General features: G+C 46.4%; 2 protein-coding genes and 2 non-coding genes across 4 annotated transcripts in view; all 4 read left to right on the top strand.

The window, feature by feature from the left end:
• Positions 1-460: 460 nt before the first annotated feature.
• On the top strand, positions 461-7,650 carry haus6 (HAUS augmin-like complex, subunit 6). Its single transcript, XM_056442795.1, has 16 exons — positions 461-814; positions 917-1,012; positions 1,102-1,180; positions 1,544-1,676; positions 1,802-1,946; positions 2,826-2,888; positions 2,974-3,031; positions 3,115-3,288; positions 3,691-3,887; positions 4,117-4,246; positions 4,389-4,491; positions 4,583-4,643; positions 5,362-5,503; positions 5,589-5,702; positions 5,949-6,084; positions 6,910-7,650. Exons 1-16 carry the CDS (start codon positions 684-686, stop codon positions 7,530-7,532), a joined length of 2,385 nt encoding a protein of 794 aa, XP_056298770.1. The 5' UTR covers positions 461-683; the 3' UTR covers positions 7,533-7,650.
• On the top strand, positions 4,705-4,835 carry LOC130212367 (small Cajal body-specific RNA 8). Its single transcript, XR_008835324.1, has one exon. It is a non-coding gene; the product is annotated as a small Cajal body-specific RNA 8 (non-coding RNA).
• On the top strand, positions 6,218-6,348 carry LOC130212368 (small Cajal body-specific RNA 8). Its single transcript, XR_008835325.1, has one exon. It is a non-coding gene; the product is annotated as a small Cajal body-specific RNA 8 (non-coding RNA).
• An 851-nt stretch (positions 7,651-8,501) lies between the features above and the next one.
• dennd4c (DENN/MADD domain containing 4C) overlaps positions 8,502-25,704 on the top strand; it is a 28,524-nt gene continuing 11,321 nt past the window's right edge. The window contains exons 1-9 of the mRNA XM_056442504.1: positions 8,502-8,812; positions 18,232-18,542; positions 22,172-22,424; positions 22,524-22,593; positions 23,767-23,936; positions 24,091-24,332; positions 24,480-24,546; positions 24,687-24,745; positions 25,383-25,527. Coding sequence (XP_056298479.1) covers positions 18,244-18,542; positions 22,172-22,424; positions 22,524-22,593; positions 23,767-23,936; positions 24,091-24,332; positions 24,480-24,546; positions 24,687-24,745; positions 25,383-25,527 — 1,305 coding nt within the window. The 5' untranslated portion in view covers positions 8,502-8,812; positions 18,232-18,243. The remainder of the gene's footprint in view (positions 8,813-18,231; positions 18,543-22,171; positions 22,425-22,523; positions 22,594-23,766; positions 23,937-24,090; positions 24,333-24,479; positions 24,547-24,686; positions 24,746-25,382; positions 25,528-25,704) is intronic.

Here is a 25,704-nt window from a genome sequence, read left to right on the forward strand (position 1 = left end):
ACCTCAATTGAAGTATTATTACAGAGAAAGTGACATGAAAATCGTAACAGGGAAAACAGCTGTGGTGAGGAACGTGGATAATGTGATTAAGGTTAACGTGTCTTATTAAATTAACCGACTGCTAACCTACAGACTACCGAGGAGGATGAGCTCTGTCTGCAATGCATCGGTGTTCTTTCCGTGGTTCATTAACTATTAAAGACTGAAGCCTTGAACGTGTCCACTTTGTGTACGGTAGAACCAGTTCGCTTTGTCCAAAATCAAATCAAATGAGATACTTTAGCATTTAGAAACACGTGGTTCCCAAATAATGTGAGATAGATATAGTTCTTATCCGATATAACGGATATAAACACTCAAAAATATATAGGTTAGCGTCAACAGAAACTCCGTTCGCTCGCTCTCCGGAAGTACTTGTAAACAACATCCGGGTCGTTTTAGAATAAAATTGGCGGTTTGCGGTCCGCTTTTCGTATTCAGGACCGAACTTTGAGAAATCTGGATCTACTCGCGTGACTTCCGCCACCCATCGGCAGTGTTTTTGTTAATTCGTGAACAGCTTTTTTAAAAATGCGAGTTATGTTTTCAAACTCTAAACCAGTTCGAAAGCTAGCACAAGTTAGCCGACGGTGAACTCTGCGGGGAGCAGCTAAAGCCCGCGTTGCTTCTTCCCTCTCGGAGTAATGGCGAACCCGGTGCTGGCGCAGAAAAGGAATGGAAGATATCTTTGGTTTTCTCTCCTTGGGCTCGGACTTCATCCAGACGCTGCGGTCGCCGGCAAAACGAGCAATACTAAACACATTAACCTGGGGCCGTAAGTCTGCTTGTGTTGTGGATGGCGCTCCCATACGAATACAGTGTGATATTAACAGCTAGTTCGCTCGCTAATGTTCGCTAACTCAACTTATTGTTTCAGGAACATGTTCGACAAACCGAACAAAGATGCCTTCTACATCGTCGCCCATTTCCTGTTGGAGAGACTCAACCCGACACGTTTTAAAGAGGCATACAGGTAAAGTTTGAAATGCTCTATTTCCATTCATATCTAAAATTGCCTATAATTAATTGTCGCAACAAATGTAAATGTTTGTTTCGGCTTAGGTACTGCTGGCCTATTGTGAGCCACAAAGCAGATGCTGAATTCCGTAAAGTTACCTGCATGTGGCTGCGAGAAATAATGGTAAGAATTTGAGTGTTATCCTGTTATGTTCATCTTATAAACTGCCCAGTGTTTATAGACTATATACTCTATTTATGTCCTGAGAAAATGGGTAATTGTGTCAATCTTGGTTTCCTTTGTTGTGTAGTTCCTTTATCCTATGTCGGTTCCTTACTCTCATCCTCTCCTTGCATACCTCTGTTTGTGTCCAATATAAAAGGAACATAACTAAACATTTTCCTACCGCTGTAAAAGTAAACATTAGCGTTTTTGTTTTACTAGATATGTAGTTATTTTGTATCACTGTTAAAATGGCTAAAATATATTTGAGGAGTCACTTGTTGTGTATATGACGTGATCATCTTCTTTTTTTTAACTGTGTAGGATGAAACTGCAAATGCAGGATCCAAGGCGTTGGCCTCCTTGTTCCTCTCACCCGGGGGCCCCAAGTTTACCAGCTTGATGCTTCACTTAGCCAAGTATGTCATGCTGCAAGAAATGAAGACCTTCACCACAGGTAGATCTTGTTAGAATCATATGTATAATTTGAATACAAGCAACTTTAATTCATGGCAATGACCAGCCGTCATTTCACTGTTTTAAATGTATGTGTCACATAATCTTCAATGTTGTCATTGTCAGATGACAGCTGGGTTCCTGAGACTGCAGCGATGCCTGCTTCCTCCCTGGACATGGCGGCGAAGAGGCTCAACCTGATCCACACCAGGTTTTTGAAAGTTGCAGTGGCTCAGGATCGTTTTCTTCACGACTACCAGAGACGAGCACAGTGAGTCCTTGGTGGTTCATATTGGCAGCTGGACACATATTATTTCATGTAGATGTAAGCCATGTACTTTATAAATTACACTAAATCTTATGTACACACCAGTTGTCTGCTACGGTTATGACATCCAATTTATCTGACTTGATCAAGTCTGGCAATAAATAATATAAAAACAAAATTGAATAGTATTCAAAAGAAAAGTGATTTTGTGAGGATGAATTTCCACATTCTCAACTATATCTAGTCATTATCATACTTTTTTCACCTTGAAACATAGGAGCTCCAATAAATGGCAATAATTCATTGAAGACTATTCATTATTCTATTCTTGTTGCGTGGTTTACTTTCCTGAATCTTACTTTCCGCCCACTGCTATCCCAATTTCTCTCAGAGGTATTTCTGTTGGACTCTTTGGTCATTGCGCTTGTTGCATCTTTCATTGGCCATTTATTTCTTGTGAACTAATTGGTAAACCCGGCTGTTAACGAGGCCGATTCGCAGCTGCTGAGGTGTTTGCAATCAGTGTCCTTGGCGCAGACGTTTTGACTCGCAGTAGCTGGAAAATGAAAGCTGGAAAATGAAAGCTGAAACTAATTTAGTTAACGACCGCTCCGTTGCATGAAGTTCCCAAATAAGCCAAGCCAGTGAGCCAGCTCACCCATATTATCAATTACTCCCATGCTTTTTCAGCTATCTCATGTTAAATGTGGAAAAAGCCGTCTTGAAATGTTCTCAGACAGCAACACTGTGTTGACTATTCTAAAAGTTGCCGTTTTAAATGTGAATTTGCCATGGAAAAGTTTATTTTGCACATGGAATTTTGTTTCTACTGCAACTAGTGGTCATGTTTTTAAGCCGTTTTTTCCCCGTCATTTTCTTAAGGCTCCTGGTGAAGTCGATGAGGGATTTAAGAGCAGAGGGTGCCAAGTATGATGAGCTACTCAAGTATGTATAATTTCTTTTTTTAACTCTCTTTCCCCTCGGTACTTATGACAGAGTCCAGTAGTTCAATCTGTCTTTCTACTTTCAGGCGCCACAGCAGTGATTCGACACAGGAGGGAGTTTCTTTAGCAGAGAAGATCAAAAGGGTATGCAATGTTCGTAAACTTCCTGCAAAACCTAAAGGTGTTGATTTTCCCTAGAGCTTACACGAGTACTTGGTTGTCTTAAGGTGCGCTCCTTGTGGTCCGACGTTGATGGAATGCTGTCAGCTACCAAAGAGGAGCAGCTTGTAGTGGAATGTGTATTAAAGGGAGATGTAGATCAATACGTCCTGGACGGGACGGGTCGAGTCCTCAATATTCCTCGCTGTCTTCTGGATAGAATTGAACAGCTTCCACATCAGGTAGGAATGAAGATATGGGTCAGTTCACTCTGTTCATGTCTACAGCACATAGGATTGTTTTACTTGATTCTTTGGTTTCAGTTACACTTGTCATTTCACTGTGGCCTCAGGCATTTGTTTCGATGTAGAATATTATTCCCTAGTAACAAATCTTGCTTCTCACAATGAGAGCGCAACACAATTTAACTACAGTTTAGGTGAAAATGGTTGTCGTCATAGTTGCATTGTGTGTGTGTGTGTGTGTGTATACGAGCTATTTTAAAAGATGGAGGAAGGTGAGTACTGCATGAATGTCACAACGGAGGTGCCAAACCATTTTCAATCCAACCGTTTTATTTATTTGCAGTATGTGAATTCACAAATCATCACCGTAGCTGTGGCTTTCATTTGCATGTTTTCCAGTTGAGTTCGGGGAATGTGTACGAGTCTGGCCAGCTGAACCTCCTGTGCGTGTTTGAGCTGATGAACCATGCGCTGCAGCTCTTGAGGGAGGAGCGTCGTCGGGTCTCTCATGCCCCAAAGCTTCAGCTCAGTCCTCCACAACTGCAGGAGAAATGTCAGCAGATGGCCCGTGCGCTGCAGAACCTTCACCTCATCAGGTACATTGACCCGCACTCGCTGGATAGGCCGCATTTTCCACCTTCTGACGTGCTGCAACTTTGGTGGCTGAAGTTGACGTCTGTATCTATAAATCAGCCATTTTTCAAATGGAAACTTTGATGGTTGTAATTTGAAATCATGGGAAATGATTATCTTAATAGAATTTGCTTGTTAAACTGAAGGAAAGATGAGTTGAGAACCAGTGCATTAACATTAAATTTTTTCAAGACTGAGGATTTCCAAGGAAGAAATTCCTGAGGTCCGGAGTGCCATCAGAGAGTTGGAAGTTGCGTGGGACAGGAAGTGGCATGACACTCTGAAAGACACGCCCCTAGTCTCTTTTCTGAATGAAGATCCTGTGAGTAGTCGTATTTTTATATTTTTGAACCCGTCTGTACTTTTTAAGGCAATCATGAACCCAGTCACTGACGGTACCAAAATGTTTTGCAAGGCATTTCACAATAATGTTATGGCTTTAATATTTAATTGACTGTTTTTAGGCTCTCTGCTTCCTCTCACCAATGGCGCCACTGTCTTTTGATCCGGTGGCTGGCGCTAGCTACAGAAGTAGTGTCTTCTCTCAGTACCCGGCAACGCTTCTTGGTAAGCAAAATCTGTTTATGAGGCATGTATTCATTTCGGTCTGTCATAACCAATTTTTTTGTTTCTAATCCGGTTTCTTAAACATTTTCAGAGAAGCCTGCAGAGAGTAAATTACCGGACAGCAGCCCCCCAAGTTATACTTGCCGTAAAAGGTAATATAAGCTTATGTCAGCATTTCACAATGTAGTATTTTAAGTTGTTCTTTGCTTCTGATGGGAGGCAGATACCTGGGCAGTCCTAAGCAATGCTCTGCCCGCCACTAGTCCTCCCTACAGCATCCTTGCTCTCTGATGACCGGGGCGAATTAAGTGAAATCGTCACGGACAGATACGGAGCAGACACTTTATAAAATTCTGCATGATTTATGTAAATGAGTTAAAGAAATAAATAATTGAGCTTAAATCCAGCTTTTAAAGGCAGAGGGGGCAAGTTACTGTAAATCAATCTCACACAGCTTGAATATGAAATGTTGTTCTAGAAGCATTTACAGTAGACTTGGTCGTTTTATTATACACACCTGAGGTTAAATAACTAACCTATTACACATAACAAGAAATAATGCAGAAGAATGTAATTGGGATTAATCACACCTGGATTTAATGACTTGTATGCTATTAAAGAGCCAGACTTTGAAGTTACTCATCCATTCATCAGTCGGATTGTAGACGGTGCAATGTGCCAATTTGGCTGAGATTAACACCGAGCCAAGGTCACATAGTGAGCTGTTATTGGCGAGAGATTATCTCTGTATTGGTTTCACTGTTGCTGAGCTACACTGCATTGTTAGGTAAATATAATGGGTACATTTGACTTTACTGCGCAGTGTGCAAACTGTTATTAACAAATCTCACTTTGTTTCTTTTGAAACAGCTGTGGCCCTGAAACGGCTGTGAGGAGTGAAAGTCCTGTTGTCACAACTCATGCGTCGTCACAAGCAAACAGCTCCCTCGACTGGCTTTTCGACACACCTTCCTCCCCTCCTCCGAGGGCTCCACCAGTACCACCACCTCAGGCTAGTATTGTATTTAGATAGTCTCTGTTTTGAGTTTAACAAAAATGTGTTGAATCATATTTAACAAAGCTGTTCTTTGTTTTAGGCCAGTGTGAAGATGACACCCTGTATTCACCAGAAGGTGTCTCCAATGAGGACCAACACTCGAGATAGGAGCACCAACATATTAGACATGGAATGTAATAACCTCGCTGATCAGGTATAGTGCCTTCTAACTAATTACATTTTAAAGGCTGCAATACAGGAGTTAAGAGTTGTAAATACTGTCTTTGTCTGGTTGTGTAATTGAGGAGCAATGACAGATCATTTAATCATCCTTGAAATATTTCAGTTTATTTTAAAGCTGTATTACCATATCCACGTCTGAAATGAGGTGGGTAGTGGCCATCACTCGAGGCTAGGATTGTATAGGGACAATCCTGAATAAAGTGCATGTGGGTGTTAGTTTGCAGATGCTGTAACTACAACCAATCCCACAGAAGGCCAAGTCAAAGGCCTGGACTTGGATGGCCTTCTGGGCACCCTTCACGGAGATCCCTTCTCTACTCGGAAGCAGCTGTCACGTACACCTGAGAGTTTGAGTAAGTAGCACACGTTGGCATTTTCCCTCAGCCTTAATTCTGTGCCGACGCATGAAGGGAAAAGAATGAAGGGGATCAGCTTATTTAGAATGGCGTGACTGAAGTAGTATTTTAAGTTGTTCTTTGCTTCTTATGGGAGGCAGATACCTGGGCAGTCCTAAGCGATGCTCTGCCCGCCACTAGTCCTCCCTACAGCATCCTTGCTCTCTGATGACCGGGGCGAATTAAGTGAAATCGTCACGGACAGATACGGAGCAGACACTTTTTAAAATTCTGCATGATTTGTGTAAGGAGTTAAACAAATTAATAATTGAGCTTGAATCAAGCTTTTAGAGCAGAGGGGACGAGTTAGTGCAAGTACCAATCTCACAGCCTGAATATGAAATGTTGAGTTCTAGAAGCATTTACAGTAGACTTGGTCATTTTATTATACACACCTGAGGTTAAACTAATTTATTACACATAACAAGAAATAATGCAGAAGAATGTAATTCGGATAAATCACACCTGGATTGAATGACTAGTTTCTTGTATACATTGTACGCCAGGACTTTGAAGTTACTCATCCATTCATCAGTCGGGTTGTAGACGGTGCAGGGCAATGCGCCAACTTGGCTCAGAGATTAACACCGAGCCAAGGCCACATAGTGAGCTGTTATTGGCGAGAGATTCTCTGTATTGTTTTCACTGTCGCTGAGCTTCATTTCATTGTGAGGAAAATATAATGTTCACATTTAAGCTTTTTGACTGAGGCCTGTAAAACGTGCATGGTGTGAACATTTTTCAGTTTGTAAAATGTAAAATATTTCCCACTTTTTTCTTAAGTCTTGGATGTCAAGACCTCCTGGCGCAAGGCGATTGAGGAAGACGAAGCTGAGAAAACCATGCGACTATCCAAGTTTAACGAGAGCCTAAAGGGGTTCCTCACTCCTCTCGATGAGCAGCAAGTGTCCCTCAAATCCACTCTGTTGTGGGACACCTTCGACACCGAGGGCTTCGACTGCCGGAGTGGCACCGGCAGCAGTGCGTTCCTGTACAGCCTCGACCACGAAACACTCCCCGAAATGCCGAGCTGTGACAGTCTGCTGAGCCTCGACGATGAAGCGGAGGACACGAGGAGTGAGGTCGATGATGAGCTCCTGATCCCCTCCGTGAAGACTGAGACGCCCCTGACCACACGTCATCATCTGGCTCAGGTCCAGCAGGAATGCGGTAATGGCTCCTTTATGGAGACCAGGACGCCGCCGCCTAAGTGTCTTAACCAGAATCCACGTGATTGGACAGGAGATAGAGACTGGCAAATGGAGCCTTCAAAGTCGGTGGAAGCCGCAGACGAGGTCTTCTCACTGGACCTAGACACATTGGGGACGCCTTCACCCCCGAAGAAGCAGGAGGACAGCCTCCCAAAACTAATCACATTCTCCCCGATGGATGACATGAAGTGTTGACTCCATTCATATTAAAACCACTTTTCATCCTCACTATCGTCTACTGATTTTAATGTAATATTTGTTCATAGATGTAAAATAACCTTTTGCTTTAATAAAATTGTAAACTAAGGCTCAATTCATTTGTTTTCTTTTTTAAATGTATGTATATAATTTAGGGTTAACATTGTTAATTGTTGATAGAACTGCTGTAACGTTGTAGTTTCCAGGATCTGATTGTACATTAAATGTTGGGTCGGAGGAAAGTGTTGCTAAAAAGCTAGTCCGCCTCTGCGACGGCTCAATTAAATGTGCCTTGTTGGAAGAATAATTTTTGAGTCAGTTGTGTAGATGTGTTGCATATTCCATACCTGATGAAAATGAACTGGTAGAAATAAAGTATATATTTGATACTAACTATATAGGGTCGATTCGAGCATTAAATTGGACGTGAACACCATCAATCTCTTCACACCAGGATGTTTGCCTCTGACTGGAGAGTGAGACTAGTGTGGAAAGTGTTGGGATACATATTGAATTGTGCAAATAGCTGTGCGTGCCAGAAGTAGAATTGCTGCTTTTTATGAGCCGTACTCGTGTTTTAATACGCTATTAACATATGGTGTATGTAATATCAGTACAAACAGTTATGTATGTTTAATAGCTAAAATAAGAAATATGACGCAAGCTTGAAATATAATACAATGGGTAAATATACATGTAAACTATGACATACTAAATAATGTAATATATTGTAATTGTGGGGAAAAAACTGCCTCTAATACCAATACTATTAATTAGTTTATGTTTAACAGTTTGTTTACTGACAATTACATGTCGGTATAAAAAGTAGTGATTGACTTTATTCTGAAAACCGCCACCTGCGGGGTTTACTTTGAAAAGACCCACCGGAAACAGCTGGCTTCATGTCGGCGAGCTTGATGGCGCTCCCGGAGGCCAGCCTCCGTCAGTTGCAGCGGGGACCGTGCCGAAGCCTCTCCCCTGGGCGGTTCCAGCCTGAAAGAGACGTTTAGGAAGAAAGCCCACTAACGCAACTATCAGCGCAGTCTCAAACATGGCGCCCGCCTCCGCCGACAACTTCAGATGAAAGTGTGGCGAAGAAGTGGCCAGCAAAGTTTCAAAGGAGTATTTCGACGTGCTTTTTCTTTTGTGCCGTTTTCCGCCCGCCGTTCCGTTCCGACCTGTTTGCAGAAATAAAAAAAGACGGAATCTATCAAGCGGCTACAGACAGCAAGTTGCCTACATGACAACATTGCCTCTCGCTGCAGTGTAAACAGCTGGTAAGTGCTCCTGTTTTGTGTGCTCTTATCTACAGATAGCGGAGATTTAGCAGAGTTATTCTTTCGTCGTGAGAATAAGACGTAGAAGTTTAACTATTTAAGACGACTTAAACTGTGTACGTACCCTCCCCCCCCCCGGTTGTTGTCTGTCCCCCTCTTCACCTCATCGCGTGCTCTCCACCCGCGGAAAAAGGCACGGCCACGTATCGCCGCACAGGCTGAACACAGGAGGACATGTATGCTGTTGTATCCGCGTTAATGTGTATTTCTTGCTCTAAAAATGACTCCATTAGGATTAGAGATGCAACAGTTGGGAATATAATACCCCACCTCCTCCTCTTCCTCTCTCCTCCCCGGGGCCCTACTTGACGCCAGATAATCCGCCTCTGCTCCCCCGGAGCCTCGTTTTAACCACCTCGCAGGTGTCTGCGCTCAACCGCGCGCACTTGCTAGTTTTTCTTCTTCTTTTTTGCAGTCACAGACCGATCCGACCTGTAACCGAGACGAGGCACCTGGTTTAGTCACGGCGGCACGGGGCTTCCTTTCATCTCTCTGAATGTGCCATATCTGCATCGTGTGACCCTAAACCCAGGACACATGTGCCAGGTGCCTCCGGTGGTGCTGCGGATGTGTGTGTTGGGTGAACACGAATGCCATTCACTGCATCTCTGAGGCGCTCACATATCTACGCCTCAGCATTTGACTGTTTGCCAGCCAGCAGCAGCAGTCTAACCCATAAGGGCAGCAGGGCTCCAGCTTCCCATCGCCGTTTCGGTGATTCACGGCACGCATGTGATGCCCCTGTTCCGAAAGGCCTCGGCACAAGTCCCAAGCGAGGCCAAGAATGGCACTTCCTCTTGTACTCAAAATATATACATCTGAATTGTTTTTGTCCCCCGTGATGGCTGCAGGGATGTGAGCTTATGATGGAATAATCGAGGCGTGGGAACTGTGCTCTTGCAGCAAATGCATCGGCGCGCCGAGCGGTTGACACGTGGGGAAAGGCAGCCAGAAAGAGAAATGCCTTTCTTGACCTTGACCTTGGCCCGGCAGCGGTTGGGGGGAAAAGGGGTAGTGGAGTGCATGTCGCCTACTAACTGCAGCGGGTCCAAAGGAGGTCACGGCGTCGCTGCGGCTTTGTGTATGTTGAACTTGCACTTTGCCACCAGCGCTGGGCGTCTAAACTCTAAAGGCTCCGTCAGGTGACGAGGGGAAAGGAAGTGGACTGGCAAAGGAAGCAGCTGCGGGCTGTTGAAGGCCTCGCCTCGCTGGTTGCCGCGGCAAAATTCAAATTACGACTGCTGTGATGCATTAGTGCAGATCTTTTCTGCAAAGTCGGTCGACTAACATCTCGGCTAATTTTATGACCTAGTCGTCAAATGTGCGCGAGCCAACGCTTCCACTGACCTCGTGATTCGTGTTCATGCGCCTGAACCGGCGCTGACTTTGAGCAGGACGTTCACTACGACCGACACGCGTCCTTTGGCTGACGTTGCAACTTCTTTTCGGGAGTTTCACAAACGTTTTATTTTCGCACATTCGCTTCAACTTTACTCGGCACTTGAATATATCAGTGACACTTTTCATTCTTTGGCTGACGCTTCAAACCCCCTTGACCCACGGCTCGTCCAATTCCCGCCACTCGAACCGCTCGTACGCCGCAACTGCTTTCGGTGCTCCCACTTCGACCGATGCTCTGGCCGACATGGTTCTTTCTGTTTGAATGCACTTGAACTGAGTTTCTGGGATAATTCCCACTTCAGCTGATGCCTCCACCTCAATCCCTCACCTGCATTTTGTCTGACGTGTCAACTCCTTTCAGAGCTTGACGTTCCAACACCTCCAACTTCTACAACTATTCCAACTGAGAATTGTGACACAGGAAATGTAGTCTTCTGTAGTTGGTTGTTATTAACTGCATATATTTAATATTCCTGGTGCATAGGATGTCTTCCTCCACGAAAGAGGCTCGAGGTCATCGTCGGCAACACTGCAGCGTCCCCGGGGCCGATCTTCCTTCTCTCCGTTGCTATGAAAAATACTTTTCATGGGGTGTTTCTCCGTCATTAGCCAGAAATAACTGCAGATGTTGCACCGATACTGTTGACGGTTCTGGGCTTATGGAGCCGCTACCCGAAACCCCTCGCCGCCTTCCGGTTAAACTGCCCCCGCTTGCACCGTCTTAAGTGTCTAAGACACATTAACTCCAGATCGTCGTCTCTGGTAACCCGTTTCCTTCCTTCCTCTGACCCTTGTCCTTTGGCGTGACGTGACAGTTGGTGTCTCCGTCGTCTTCTTTCAAGAAGCTGTTGTCGGCCCAGCTGATTTAGCTTTTAGCTCGGGCGCCGCGTTTGCCCCCCTCTCCCTTCTGGAGTGGAAAGAATGCTCTCTGACCGCCGGGCCGTCACGCTCCGGGGGGGAGGCAGTCTCGTGACGTTTCCGCTGAGCCTGCAGCCTGAGCCGCCTCGTCGTCTAACGTGCCCTGGTTTGTGTTCAGTCGGCGGAATTTGGATCACACTTTAAATACATTGACTAGATAAAAAAAAAGCTTGTATTCATTTTAGTTCCTTATCTCGCCCTCCTGCTGCGGTCGGCTGTGCACGGAACGGGTGTTTCCCGGGCCGGCGCAGTTCGAAAAAACACCTAAAATGTGTCACTTTTTCTCTTGAAAGCACACCTGCCTCTTGAATCGGGTGTTCGGGTCTTTGTAACGACAGACTCGCAGTGATCAACGAGGGACTGTGGACATTTTCAGTTTCGGGTTTTTAGTCACTTCTGGTTGCTAAGGGCTTGATTTGATGTTATCTTGACATAACATTACACAGAATCCAGAGATACATGACCAAAAAGGGAACTGCGTGGGCCTTCTGCGATGAGTGGACGTTGATCATTTAGATAACGAAGGACGGTTTATTGTGAATTGCGTATCAAGTAAAACCACCAAAAGTGCTTGTTGCACGTTCTAAAATGTGAGAAAAGTCTGTTCTATTTCAGCTGCACATTTACAAAAACTTGCCATATATATATATATATACACACACAAAGGGAATAATATGCTTCAGCTGCAACACATAATTGTGGATTAAAAATGGATTAAAAGTAATTTGTTGCCGCTGTAGTATATTATTCCGTTTTGTATTTATTATGTGGACATGTTTGGTAAAGGTTTTGTCCAGGCAAGTATGTTAGTAACCTGTTCAGTTCAAGCAGAGCAGCCCATTCCCAACGGAAGAACGTGAAATGGAAGAGAGAGCAAACTTGATCTGTTATCTGTGTGATTTGTCCGATGCCGTTTCTGAGGAGCGCGTTGTCGGCTATTGCGAGTCCCTAAATGAAGCTTTGGTTTTTTTACGCCTTGCCTCGATTCAACAGAGTTCACCGATGGCCTTTTCTCCTCTGCGAGAGAGGTTGTTGCATACGAGTATGACACGGGCTTATCTGAAGCCAAAAGAACAGATGGGCTGTGAATGCTCCACCTCACACACTCTGAACAGCAAATATTGAACGGTTAAATAAATCCTCCATGCCTTTTTTAGAATGTGCACTTGAGCATGTTGTGGGCTCGTCCTGCCCGTCTCCTCGCAGCACGGTGACGTATTTACGGACCAGTTCTGCAGGCCCACTACGTGGACCGTCGCCGGCCTTGTGCCCTACGAGTCCAATCAAGCGGCAACGCGACTGGCTTCAGTTTGAGCCCAGCTGCCCTCCCGCTCCGCGCTCCGCCCTCGCACAGCCAACGGAGGATGTTTCGCCGCCTCGTTGGCACGCGGGCCTGGCCTTTCGCCGCCAACAGCTCGCCGCGATGACAGGTGGCAGGGAGGTCCACTTTGCTCCACGGATCCTCCAAAAGCCCGGAGGTACAGAGTGGCACTTGGGGGGGGGGGGGGGGGGGCTGACACCGGACCTGAGAGGGCAACATGTCACAATAGGGGGGTTGGTGCGAAGGATCGGCCTCTCCTACTATTTATAACCAAGGGTTGGCCCACTCCCTAGTGTAATTACTGCATTCTGTAAACAGTGACTGGCTGTGTGTGTGTGTGTGTGTGTCTGTGTCTGTGTGATGCTCAGCTGCTGTTTCAGTCGAGCTGTGAGTGGATCTGCATGGCATGGCTCCTGCTAAGAGAGACACAGCACTGTTTGTTGTCCAGCATCACACACACACACACACACACTCAGATGTGTGCCTGCGCGCGCACACCCACAGGCAGGCCCTTTCACCCCTGGGGAACAAGCCTCCGGGCTCTTTTGTGTGAAAGGGATGAGCTCATGTGTGGCGCAGACCATGGAGGAAGGGGTTCCACTGGGCGCCCTTAAATAGAGAAATCTCTGTTTCCACGTCGGCCCCGGTCCCCGTCCCGCCGTCTCCCCGCTGCGCGTCTTCACATTTGGAACCTCTGAAACAAACTGGCTGGCCAGGGGACTGCCGTTAACGCCAAAGTGCTCAAAGTAAACACACGACGGGTTCGGCCCACGCGTGTAGAGCGGGACCGCCCCGGTTTCATTGATGGCGGTCGGATGAGTTCCCTCCTGCCCTCTGGGGTTGTCGGGCGGCGTCGGCAGCCTTCTGGCACGTCGCGAGCAAGTTGAGACCAGAACGAGAGTTTCCAGTGCGGGGAATTCAGGGGCCTCGAGGAATGATCCGCAGCGGATTGAAAACCGTTCTATTCATAACAACAACCTTTTAAAGACATAAGACACCTATCGTCCCAATGCTCGTGGTACTTGTGTTACTTTCTCGCGTGGCCTTGTTAATATGAAATGGTAATGTATTCCTCTGTATTATTAATAAAGTTAGCTCCTCAGAGATGCTGCCATGTCAGTTATAGTCAACTTTAATATAGTAAATACTCTAGAATAAAAAAAAATATTAAAAGAGATTTAGAAGAGACTTGAAAATCAAATTGGTTTTGTCGCTATTTTCCTGTGTGTGTGTGTGCACCTTTTTTAATATCATGAAATGCATCTTAAGTTATGTGGTTACACTGATACAAATACAGTAGGACCATGACATAATCATGCTCATTATATGCCAAACCTTACTCGAGCCATTTCTAGTGACTGATAAACATGCGCTTTGTTTACAGTAAACATTTGAAGCGAAGTGTGCCGGAGTAGATGTGAATGTTTATTGAAGTATTCCGAGCTACAAGGCAGTCGGAACCCAGTTTTGTGAGTACGCGGTCCCCTTCTTCTGCGTCATAGTGTGTTTGTTGCGAGTCGTAGAGACACCCCCCCCCCCCCACACTCCTCCTCCCCGCCCCCTGAAAGTGCAACCCTGACAAAGAGAGTGACACTCGATCGTCGTAACCGAGGAACAGGTTTTCACATGGGGAGGGCGGGGCGGAGCGCAACCTTTCCAGAGGCTCGAGTTTCAACACGAGTCTCGAGACTGTGGAAATGCACTGCGCCAGTCCGCCCGCCCGTTTGGCCCCTTTTTCACCGTTCGACCCCGGACGCCTCACCGCGTACGGGCCCTGGGGTCGCTGGATGTTTTCACAAGTGAAGAACAAGAAGGGCAGGAGAAAAAAAAACTCCTTAATGTTATGTTCACTTGTGTTTACGATCGCTTGGAAGCTTTTAGTCTAATCCGCTGTCGACGCCATCGACGTTTACGGCCACTATCGTGTTTTATTTGCTCGCCAGACATCGAGGCGGATTTTATTTCGTCGTCCTTTGAGGCCGTCGGCGGAACGCGTCGGCTACACTAAATGTCCCCTTGAAAGACTCGGAGATCAATATCCTCGGCTAGAGTGACACTAGTTGCCGCTCGGCGTCTCGCAGCCCGGGCATTGTTGGGGTTGGGTTGCCATGGCAGCCTCACGACCGTGGGTCACAAAGAGATGTATTTGTATGGATGTGTGTGTGTGTGTGTTGTGGTGGCACAGGGGAACCGTCACAAAGGTGTTCCAGCCCCTAGACCGGGTCCAGCGTCGTGTGCACACTGAACACACTGGCCCTGCAGGACAAACACAATCATTAATTTTTTTTTGTCGTATTGCTGCTGGTAATTTGTGACGATGTTGTATTTATTGTCCTCAGGGCATTTTGATTCACCGGGCGGTGGTGATTCACAGGGCAGCATGCAAAGCCTAATCGGGACCGAAGAGAACTGCTGGTCGCCCTGGATTGTGTTTGTTTCCCCCATTTTTTTTCCTCCTCCGGCTGACATGACTTTGCTCCCCGCTGTGACACTTTGTGGTGATCCGTGCCCACGCGGTTGGGAAGCTGTATGACTCGCCGTCTTAATGGTTTTTTTATACCATCATTACCATCTCAGAGCAGATTAATTGCGGAGGCTAATGTTTGTGACGGAGGTCAACATGTGCAAGTTACTCAGAAGAACAGAGTTGATAGTTAATAAATCAATGAAAGTGAGAGACGGCACATCCGGCTGACCTGAGACCTGCTAATACGAGTGCTGTGCTGCGTATCAGGCGATGCGATACGCATCATGATGTACGGGTTCACGATCCAATGCATTGCTCTGCAGCTCCCCAGAACTACTGAGAGTGAATATTGGGTCTTTTGCTCGTGAGGTGGGAAGACGCGTGACTCCCAAGTACAAGCTAAAGGTGAAAGACGTCTGCTGGCTGTGTAAACGACCAACTATTTGCTCACCACTCTGCCATATCACCTTTGGGTGACCGCTTCCTCCCCTCCCCCCCTGCCAAAACAGATGGTCCTCAGCTCGTATGCCGGGTCAGCTCACGTGTGCGACTTTACCATTCGAATCGGAAACTGAGTTCTACAGTATTCTCGAAAATATTATCGGTGCTCGACAGGTGTCACAATCAGGTGCGCTGCCTGACCTGAACTGGACGATGGAGCTCCCTCCTGTTTAGATGCCATGTACTCTCACATCCTTCAGCTTTTGGTGCGGTTTGTGGGCTTCTCTATTTGCACTAATGTAGCTAGTGTGGGACGTCTGCCGTTAACAACCACCGTTAAAATATAAGAAAGACCTTGTAGCATGAATGCAATTAATAATGTATTGATTTCATTCCCCACCACACACACCCACACACACATGAACACCATCAGAGTTCATTTACTGGCTTTGGTGAGAGCACATTTAACAGGGTTGGTTTTGTCACAAAGCAAGTAGTCTGAAAACGGCATTTTGCTTTTGAATCTGGTTTTGACTGGTGAGATGTAACCATGGATACAGTGCAGTAAAATCCCTTCAGAATATTAAGTCTTAATACAGATCTTTGTCTCCAGATTGCTATTTAATGGTCCTTAAACTAAGAGCTTGATCCAGCTTGCTTTTTAACGAAGTGGCACGAACTTTATTTATTGTTTAGTGGGAGGGAAGAAAAGACCACATCTGGAATCATTTTGGCTTTTTACGAATCTTACTTACAAGAACAAATAAGTTTCCGTGGCATTCCTCAGAATGAGTAATTGTGCTTCCTTGGCAGGAGAATACTGACGTAGCAAAATTGAATGCTGAACGAATTGTGGGACTGAGCCTGCTAATTCAATGATGCACTTGTATTGCCATGTTTGTGTTTGTGCAGGATTGAAGTCATCCAGTCTCTGCTTGGATGTGACATGAAACTGGCGTGTTTGGGCTGCTTTTGTTCAAAAAGCTGCCCTCTCTGCTCTTTGATCACCCCGACCTTGTTTTCAAAAGGAAAATAAAAAATCGGCCAGATATCCAGCAACAATTCTTCAAAGGTGTACTTGAAACAAATCAATTTTAGCATTTTCACATAGACCAAATACCAAGTTTTGAACAAAAAAAAAGCAAATTCATCATTCCACCAGGTAAGGGTCTAAATCCAGGTTAAGAATCCCCCAAAAAATTCCACACACATACTGCCATTGTTGTCCAAGACCGTGTGCTGTGTAGTCGATGGAAATCTAAAAAGCGGGCTCGAAGTCTAGACATTTTTTGTTTTGTGTGGAAAGTGTGTGTCATGTGTCAGCTGTTCGTGCGAGTGGCTGAACAATTTCCCAGGAGGCCTGCGCTCCTCTCCCAGCGCAGGCCAGAGGATGTCCTGCGCGGCGCTGCAGCCGGCAGGCGCCAGCGTGCACTCCCATCTCCAACTCCGCGGCGAGGAACGGCCCCGCGGGCGTCCGTTTAGATCCCCCCTGCCTTTTCTTGCAAAGCCACGTCGTCGCTCTTTCAAAAGGCGCCTGTGCTGCCACCGTCACGGCTGGTGAACTGAAGGAGAAACTACAATCGTCAATATTAATCTGCGTCATGAAATCCAGGGCTGTCTGTGCTCGCTGTTGCCGTAGAAAGAAGTGTCTCCCTCCCCCCTCCTCCTCCTCCTCCTCCTCCCGCCACAGCTGACTCACCACTGGAAAAATGTAACTTCCTGTGTTGGCCCCTAACAGCCCTTTGAAGAAGACGTGGACGTGTCCGCTTTAGGTTTTCTTTTCCTCCGACCAGTTGCTATCGGTTGTTTTTTTAAACCAGGCTTCGTGAGTGAAGGGCTTTTAGTACGATGATAAAAGCGTCCTTTAATTTCTTGTGAATGCTAAATGGAGGCTGGGCACCTACATGTCGTTAACGTTAGTCAGGACACTCTGTTTGGTGTCCTGACTAAATGGAAAAGAAGAAACGCCAACTACATTTGGAAAGTGACTTGCATGTATTGATAATTCTCTCTTCATACAAAAGGCCCACATTTCATGCGTTTTATAGACTTTGGTGTCTGCTTGATTAACGCCCACGGTGGCATTTCTTCGCATTCCGTCCGGCCCGGCTGCTCTCCCGCGGCTCTCTGTAGCAACCGGAGCTTCAACTCTCTCAACATCACCGCGGCGGTGCGGTGATAAACAATGACAAGAGTGTTTGTGCACGTCAACAAATCCAGTGCCTTCGCTGCTCCTTGTGTTTCTCCGGTTTGTTTCCTCCGTTGTGGCGCGCCGGTCGTAAAGGATCCTTTCATCGCCTTTGCCACAGGATTACTTAACATTCTGTGTCTGCTCGCGAGCGTAATCCATCCCGCTGTGACATGGAAGAGCTGTCCCTGATGGACACGCGTGTTCTCCTTAGCCTGGATACAGCATTCGTGATGGGCCTACAGACTGTGACTTACAAGAGGTTTCACCAACTGTGTATACAGGGTTCGTACGGTCATGGAAAACCTGGAAAAGTCATGGAATTTTTAAATGGTCATTTCCAGGCTTGGAAAAGGCATGGAAATTTGTTTAAATCACATGTTCATTTACGTTGAGTTTGAAATAATTAATATATATTTTTAAAGAAAGACGCTCAAAATATAAGCCAGCAATAGCTCTCAATACGCAAACTTTTCTACAGTTTTCATGTTTATACCGAGATTTCAGTTTGGTCATGGAAATTTGGTGAAAAGTCATGGAAATCCATTGGTCAAAATGTGTAAGAACCCTGTGTATAAATGTCACTCTAAATTAATTTCACATCTCCATTTTCTCCCTTCCAGGTACACCCAGCCATGATCGAGGACAAGGGTCACCGGGTGACCGACTACTTTGTAGTGGCCGGGCTGACGGACAAATCCACGCCCCTGGAGCAGGACCTGTCGGAGACCAAGTCCAGTGGGCCCAAAGCGCCCATCACCGACTTGGCCGTCATCAACAAGTCGGCGGGAGAAACGGTGCCCGAGGGCTTCACGTGCATCGACGGCACCTACAGCGGCCAGCCGGCCAACCTCAACCACGGCAGCCTGAAGAGCCCCGAGCTGTTCCTGTGCTACAAGAGGGGTCGGGGGAAGTCTCCTCTCATCGACATCGGGTGAGTCGACAGTTTCGGTTCGCGTCGGGGTTTGTAGTCTGGAACGCTCGCGTGCCTGCGAGAGGCTCGATATACAGCGAGAGGGCTTCCCTTGTCAGTTGCTGAAGCTGGGTCAGCTCTTCATAGGAGTAAAACAAACCAAGAAGCGGTTTACGATCATTCATTTGGACAGCGGAAGTTTATAGATTGATCAAAGTTTCAGTATAGTCTGTTAGTTGCGTAAGACTGGATTTAGCATTACTCGCGCGGGGCCCCTTCAGAATGCGTCTCCGCTCGCTCGGCTCCAGGTATCGCTGCCTGCAGCATTTTCCACAAGCCCCAGAAAAAGCATCGGGCTTCGAGAGGAATTTTTCGGAGTGACCAAAACCGTGGAATTTCAAGTTCCTGGTCTGTGACTTGAGAAAAAGGAGAGACATGTTGCACAAGCGAGTGATAAAAGAGAGGCAGTGTATTCTCCATTCTCTTTGTGTGACACAAATAAGTAACGATCAAAGACTCGACAGAGGATTTGCTGGACTAATAATGTTTTACTACATTCAATGTGTATCAGTCATTAACCATATGATTCAGCAGTAAATGTCATTGCAATGTTAAAACCACCAGCAGCCCTCGTCCAATTTCATGATGCATTTTGTACGCAGGTCTTACGACTTTCATGGAAACTCAGACAAAAATGGGCACAAGGAACCTTTTTAGTTCCTTTTTAAAACTACTACGGAGACTAAAATTACCAGGAAGTTCTTGGTGGAAATGCGGCTATATATCTATAACTCAGAGGATTTTGTAGTTTTAAAGAAAAATAGATCTTACGTAAATCAATATGTCCTAAAAGGCCACTGAAAGCTGAATGCAAAGTAATTTTCCTCAGCATAACAAACTGCTGTCCATGCGAGCGAGGCAAGAACGAGCGGTTTGGGAGGCGGGCTTAAAGAAAATGCCAGGGCACTTACCCAATGGGCCCCGAGGAACACGAGAATAAGCCTGTGAAGGCGGATATGCAGTACATGCAGTACATGCAGTACATGCAGTACATGCAGTACATGCAGTACATGCAGTACATGCAGAGCCCCAAAGTCCCGCCCCCACTGCTGCACAGAGCGCTGTTGGCGTGATTATTCAAAGTGAATAAATATTGAACCTATCTCTTGCCCATAATGCACCGACTTCGGCGCTGCACGTTCCTGGGTCCTCGCCAAGTGGGAAGTGGATCGTATGAAAATGTCGGCAGTATTTCAGTCACTCCTCCTCCCACCTTTTGTCAGGCTTACGGTGAAGTATTAGAATGTGTTGCGTCATGCAAAATGTTTCTCATATTTGTTTCCCCCAGTGTCATGTTTTCAAGTCGAACTTCGATGGCATGACGAAGCGTTTAGTCGGGACAAAGGAAGTAGCCGCGTTGACTCCGCCGTGTCACTCGGCCCCGTTGCGTCACGGAGCTCTCCTCCTCCTCCTCCACCACGCCTCTCTTGGCTCCTCTCCATCGATGCACTGCTTCCTTCTCTCGTGTTCTAAAACTGAACTGCGTCACGTTTCACTTCATCCGATGCGGCGAGCCTGGAGCTCCAACTGCTCTTCCTTATTCGCAGGGGAGTCGGGCGGAAAAAAAAGCGTTGCCCGCATTTCATCACGGGCGCTTTGTGTCTGTTAAGCACGCTTTAATGAGAACAATGACGCAACAGCAGCCTGAGGCTTTTCAGTTCTCCACACACACACCTTAGTCTTTGTCCGAAGCCTTTCTGTGTCTTGCTTTTCAGCTGGAGTTTCCAGTAAACGTAGACGGCGCTCTGCTCACTCTTTGAACGCTGCTGTGTCGCTGCATGACGATTGCAACGCATTATCATCTCACCGTTCTGTCATTCAAGTATCGGCATTGTGCTCCCCCCCCCCCCCCCCACCACAAGCCACAAGCCGAAACGGAACATCTATATGTCAGTCATGTTTCGTTTTAAGAGGGTTGCGCAATCCTGCCGAGCACGGCAACGGACATACTGGGCGGATGAACTGCGAGCACGCTTCACAGTTTGCCTTTCCCATGGGTGACATCACGTGACACCGAATAACAGATCTCACAGGTCGGGTTTTACGTGTCCCTGCAAACAGAGATATTATAAAGAGACCGTAAGTAAAATGTGTTCTCGCGTGGTTCCCTTCGTTTTGGTTGAACTAGAACATAGAAGTAAATATTTCTGGCCTTGTAGGTACTTTCCTTGTATGTGATTCTTGTCCCCCCCCCCCCCCCCCCCCATCTGCTAGTTTTCATCCACTGAAATGATAAGTGGTGAAAAAAGGAGCAACCTGTAAATCATTGATTATTCCTTCTGCCGCTTTGGCTGTGGGTGAAGCCAGCGGAGCAGAGCACCGCCCGGAGGGATCCGAAGAGTCACGACTCGCCGTGCTCATTAGGATGCCGTTATCGTAGTCCTTTCAGAATAAGTGGAGTGTTTTGAGACTTACATCTGCGATGGCGGCCCTGTCGCCTGCACAAGAACAAAACAGGAGGTTTTTTTGGGGGGGGGGGGGGTTGACAGAGGGCAGCAATCCCAACCTTTGGCCTCCCGTGTGGCATTGTCCAGATGGAATGGGAGCGCATGGAGCATGCTGCCATAAAAGCCCTGCAGTCATGCAAACAAAAAAGTGGGGGGGAAACAGTGGGTAACTGATTGCTTTCCTGACGCCGCAACAGGAGTGCTACGCAAGCTTGTGATGCACAAAACATTGAGCCAGCAACCCGTCCTCTCTCATTTAAAGCGTGTGTTTTGCTCTGCGCTTGGTGCAAGAATCTTGATCTGAATGTTTTTCCCTGTCTGGGACTTGAATGAGTCGGCTGGGAGATATGTCTGAAGCACATCACCCTTTGAAGACGGGCTTCTCACCGAGGCCTCAGAGATAAACCGGAGCTTTAAGAAGAAAGTCATCGGCGCCGACCACACACACTGATCCTCGCTGTAAAACACGAGGACCGGATCATCCACCAGAGCGACCCCCTGCTTATTGTCTCTCAGGAATGCACTTCTTTCCTAAATCAGTCTGAATGTGGAATTTGCACATTGATCCAGGTCATGATGGGAAATCACGACCTCGTCCATGGCTGATGGAAACAAAAACGAGACGGGCGGTTGTCTCCCTTGGTAATTCTACTTTTAGAGGATCCTCTGCGAGACTTTGGGGAAAAAGCACACCAGCAGAAAACCATCATTTATGTTGCGTTGCCTCTTATGCAACACACTGAAATTACGATATGTTTTTCTTCTTTCTTGCAGTGGTAATTCGGAAATGAATGTCCTTATTTCTATGCAGTTGAAAGGGTCGTTTAAGAAATTGTAAGCGATGCCTGACAGAAAAGCAAGAACTGGGTCCAGAGCCGACTGCCTCTGATGCTTTGTAATATGTGTGGGCATAGAGCCATTGCAGTGGCAGCTGTGGCACTTTTCATCTTCACACCATTTAGTATCACTTTTGCACCGGCGTAAAAACATCTTTACCGACTTACTCCCGGGCTACGTCTCTGTCTTTTCTCTGCTGTCCCCTTTTTTTTATTTTTATTTTTTTACGCGTTCTCATCTTTATTCTTGATCTTATTAAAAAAACCACAACAATGTCTTTTTGTCTTTCTCCTTACTGTTCGTCAGTGTGCTGTACGAGGGTAAGGAGCGTCTGATCCAGGGCTGCGAGATCATCCAGGCCACGCCGTACGGCCGCTGCGCCAACGTCAACAACAGCTCGGCCACCTCGCAGCGCATCTTCATCACGATGCGCCGGGCGCCGCCCGTCCAGCCTCAGAACTCCCTCGCGGTGACGGACATCTGCGTCATCGTCACCAGTAAAGGGGAGATACCGCCACATACCTTCTGCAAAGTGGAGAAGAACCTCAACTGTGGCATGGTGAGTCCGCTTTTAAAAAAAAGATTCTGAGGCATGAGAGCAGCTGCGCACCGCCGGTCATTAGAGAACAGCTTTGTGACGCTTGTTTGTGACTTTCAGTGGGGCTCCAATGTGTTCCTGTGTTACAAGAAATCGGTGTCTACGTCCAATTCCATCAGTTACAAAGCCGGTGAGTAAAAGCCTCTGACGGTTTACCATGTGGTAAGTTCACAGTTGTCTGCAGTTAGCTTTTTATTTTATAGTTATTCACCCTTTAGAGCAGGGATTCCCAAAGTGTAATGGTGGTCTAATGGTGTAATAATTAATATTAAACATTCTCAGGGCTCTCAAGTGTCACGCATTGAGTGTGAGACTCACGCATTTCGGTCTTAACTCACGCACTCCCGCCACACATCGTATTTCTCACGCTGAAAAAAACTCGGCTATTTAATGTTTGAATGCAGGGGTGCTCAATACGTCAGCAGATCTCCGACGCCGGTCTGCGCGCATCGGGACAGAGCAAAGAAAAACTCTTCTCGGAGCAAAGAAAAAGTCACTGACACTCGCACCCCCCCCCCCCCCCTCAACAACTCGGGGGTGCGTGAACCCGGTCGGGATGTAGAAGGGGGTGCGTGGCCTAAAAAGTTTGGGAACCCCTGCTTTAGAGAATAGATAAGCAATGAAAGTTCTGACTGAAAACTCCCTCATTCTTACATTATTTTTTAAAGTCTAATCTATTCCTCTTTTTTTACTTGAGGAATTAAACTAACTATATGATAACAATTGGTGTTAAAGATGTTTTTCCAGAATAAAAGAAGTCTATCAGCCTTCATTATGTCTTTGTCTCAAAGCTTCAGCGACCGGAAGCTTCGGCGTATCTGTGATATTTATCGCTTATTGCGGCCGACATTTCTAAATTGTCATGTGACATTTTCCCTGACTGAATGCTTCCTTAACAGCTCGGCCTTTGGAACGGCTCGCTGTGTTAACGTGTGTAATCAGTGTTCCGATGGGTGCGTGCACGCACACGCCCATTGCAGACACACATGCTGGCTTTATCTTTTCGTCCGGCCTTTTTCCTGTGTACTAATCTCAGACAGCGGCACTTCCTGCCCCGCCCAGTGTTTGTGTGTCTGCGCTCCTGTTTGTGTATGCATTCACATAAGAATTAGTTTGTAACCAAACAACAATTTACACTGACGCAGAACAGTTATTCCCTAAAAAAGAAACCAGAGTATCACATATTTACACTCTACATCCAACCAGAAAAAAAACACATCTCTCTTTTTCTTAGAGCCTCTTTTGGTAAACCCCGGCACAGGAAACAAAACCCTAATCATTTGCTTTCCCCATCATTCTCCAGGTCTCATCTTCCGATACCCAGAAGAGGACTACGAGTCTTTTCCTCTGTCAGAATCAGTCCCTTTGTTTTGTTTGCCGATGGGCGCCAAGATCGAGTGTTGGGATCCAAACACACGCGATCCTCTGCCTGTCTTCTCCACGTTTGTCTTGACCAGCTCCTCTGGTGAAAAGGTGAGAGGCAGCAAGCGAGGGCAAGCTGTAATTACTGAAAAAAGTAACAAAGGCGTCAACTGAAAAGCCTTTTATAAAAATAGTTTGATCTTGCTGAGGCAGCCAAAATGCTCCGCCGTCACTTGAGGGATTTGTCTGTGCCGCCTGGTTCCAGGTGTACGGAGCAGCGGTCCAGTTCTACGAGCCGCATCCGGTGGATCAGTTGAGCGAGAAGCAGAAGATCCAGCTGGGTCTGCTCACCGCCGTGGAGAAGAAGGTGATCCCCAACCGGCCCGTGAAAAGCAATAAATGCATCTGCCTGCTGTCCCGCTGGCCCTTCTTTGAGTCCTTCCGGAAGTTCCTGATCTTCCTCTACAAGCTCTCCGTCTCCGGCCCTCAACCGCTGCCTATCGAAAAGTAACAATCTGCCTGCAACTATTGGCCTTTACTTCGTTTGTTTGGGGAACGTTGATGCAATATACACATCCCAAAGCTCTTGACGGTGTGAATGTGGTTGCTGCATATGTTTTGAGGATGATTTGACTTTTTTATTTCTCTCAACAGGCACATCTCGCACTTCATGCACAATGTGTCGTTTCCTTCCCCTCAAAGGCCAAGAATATTAGTCCAGGTGACGTGTTATTTTCGATCTCTTTACACTTTTTTTTTTATAAATACGATAATCTTGTCAGTCAAATATATACTTTACCATGTGTACAATTTTAGTTTAAATAATTTCTCACATGAACATTACTTATTGTTTCCTCTCAGCTCTCGGCACATGACAACTTCATCCTCTCCCAGCCTGTGTGTACACCCTTGCCGCTCAGGTACAATGCTAATTAACACTTTCCTTTCACAATAAATAATGTGTTCAGCTACTTTGCTGAAGTCCTTTGGGTGACACTTTCAATTTATTCTTTATACTTTGACAAGTTTGTTTCCATTTGAAGCGGAAATGGAAAGAAAAGTCCCAAGCAAGATGACAGCATATGTAAACACAAGTAGCCTCCTGGCATCACTCATCAAATGAAATTTAATGGCCAAATGAATCTTAACAACATTATAAACTACAGGACATCCTTAGAAATGCCTTGTGAAATCAGTCACAACAGAGGACTTGGACTATGAGCATTACAAAGCAAGTATGACTTGAAGGTGTGTTGGATTGCATTATATTTTAAGTAAAGTACAAGGTAATAAAAGAATACTAACAATTAAAACTTTTGAAAGTTTAAGAAAGCACTCAACCTTTTTTTCCCCCCTTTGGCATCTTCATAATCTGCCATTGTTTAGAGTGTTTAGCCGTGCCTTGTTTTCTCCCCACTCATCTAATACCCGTCTCCACTTACACACTCGGAGCCCCCCGTGTCACGCTCCCTTCATCCCTCGCGTCTCCTCTCCCGGTGCCTTCTGTTCCTCCGCTCTGCGCTCACTCGGCCGCTCTGTGCTCTCCCTCCCCGTCAGCGGGGCGGACTACGGCACTTTGCTGATGAACCTGGGCTCGGAGAACTGCGCCACGCTGCTGCACTTCGTCCTGCTGGAGAGCAAGATCCTGCTGCACTCGCTCCGGCCCGCCGTGCTCACCGGAGTGGCCGAGGCCGTGGTGGCTGTGAGTATATGAGCCACACCCACACATGTCCAGGGGTACGAATGAGCCCGATTTTGGTTTTCGCAAGCATCCGCCTGCTTTTTGATCTGGTTAAGATGGAGATATCAAAACAGCAATTGAAATAAGTCACATTAAGTCCATTATTATGAGCCTTTTTCCTCCTTTTTGAACAGCCAG

Source organism: Pseudoliparis swirei, chromosome 21 (assembly GCF_029220125.1).
Source record: "Pseudoliparis swirei isolate HS2019 ecotype Mariana Trench chromosome 21, NWPU_hadal_v1, whole genome shotgun sequence".
Taxonomy (NCBI): Eukaryota; Metazoa; Chordata; class Actinopteri; order Perciformes; family Liparidae; genus Pseudoliparis; species Pseudoliparis swirei.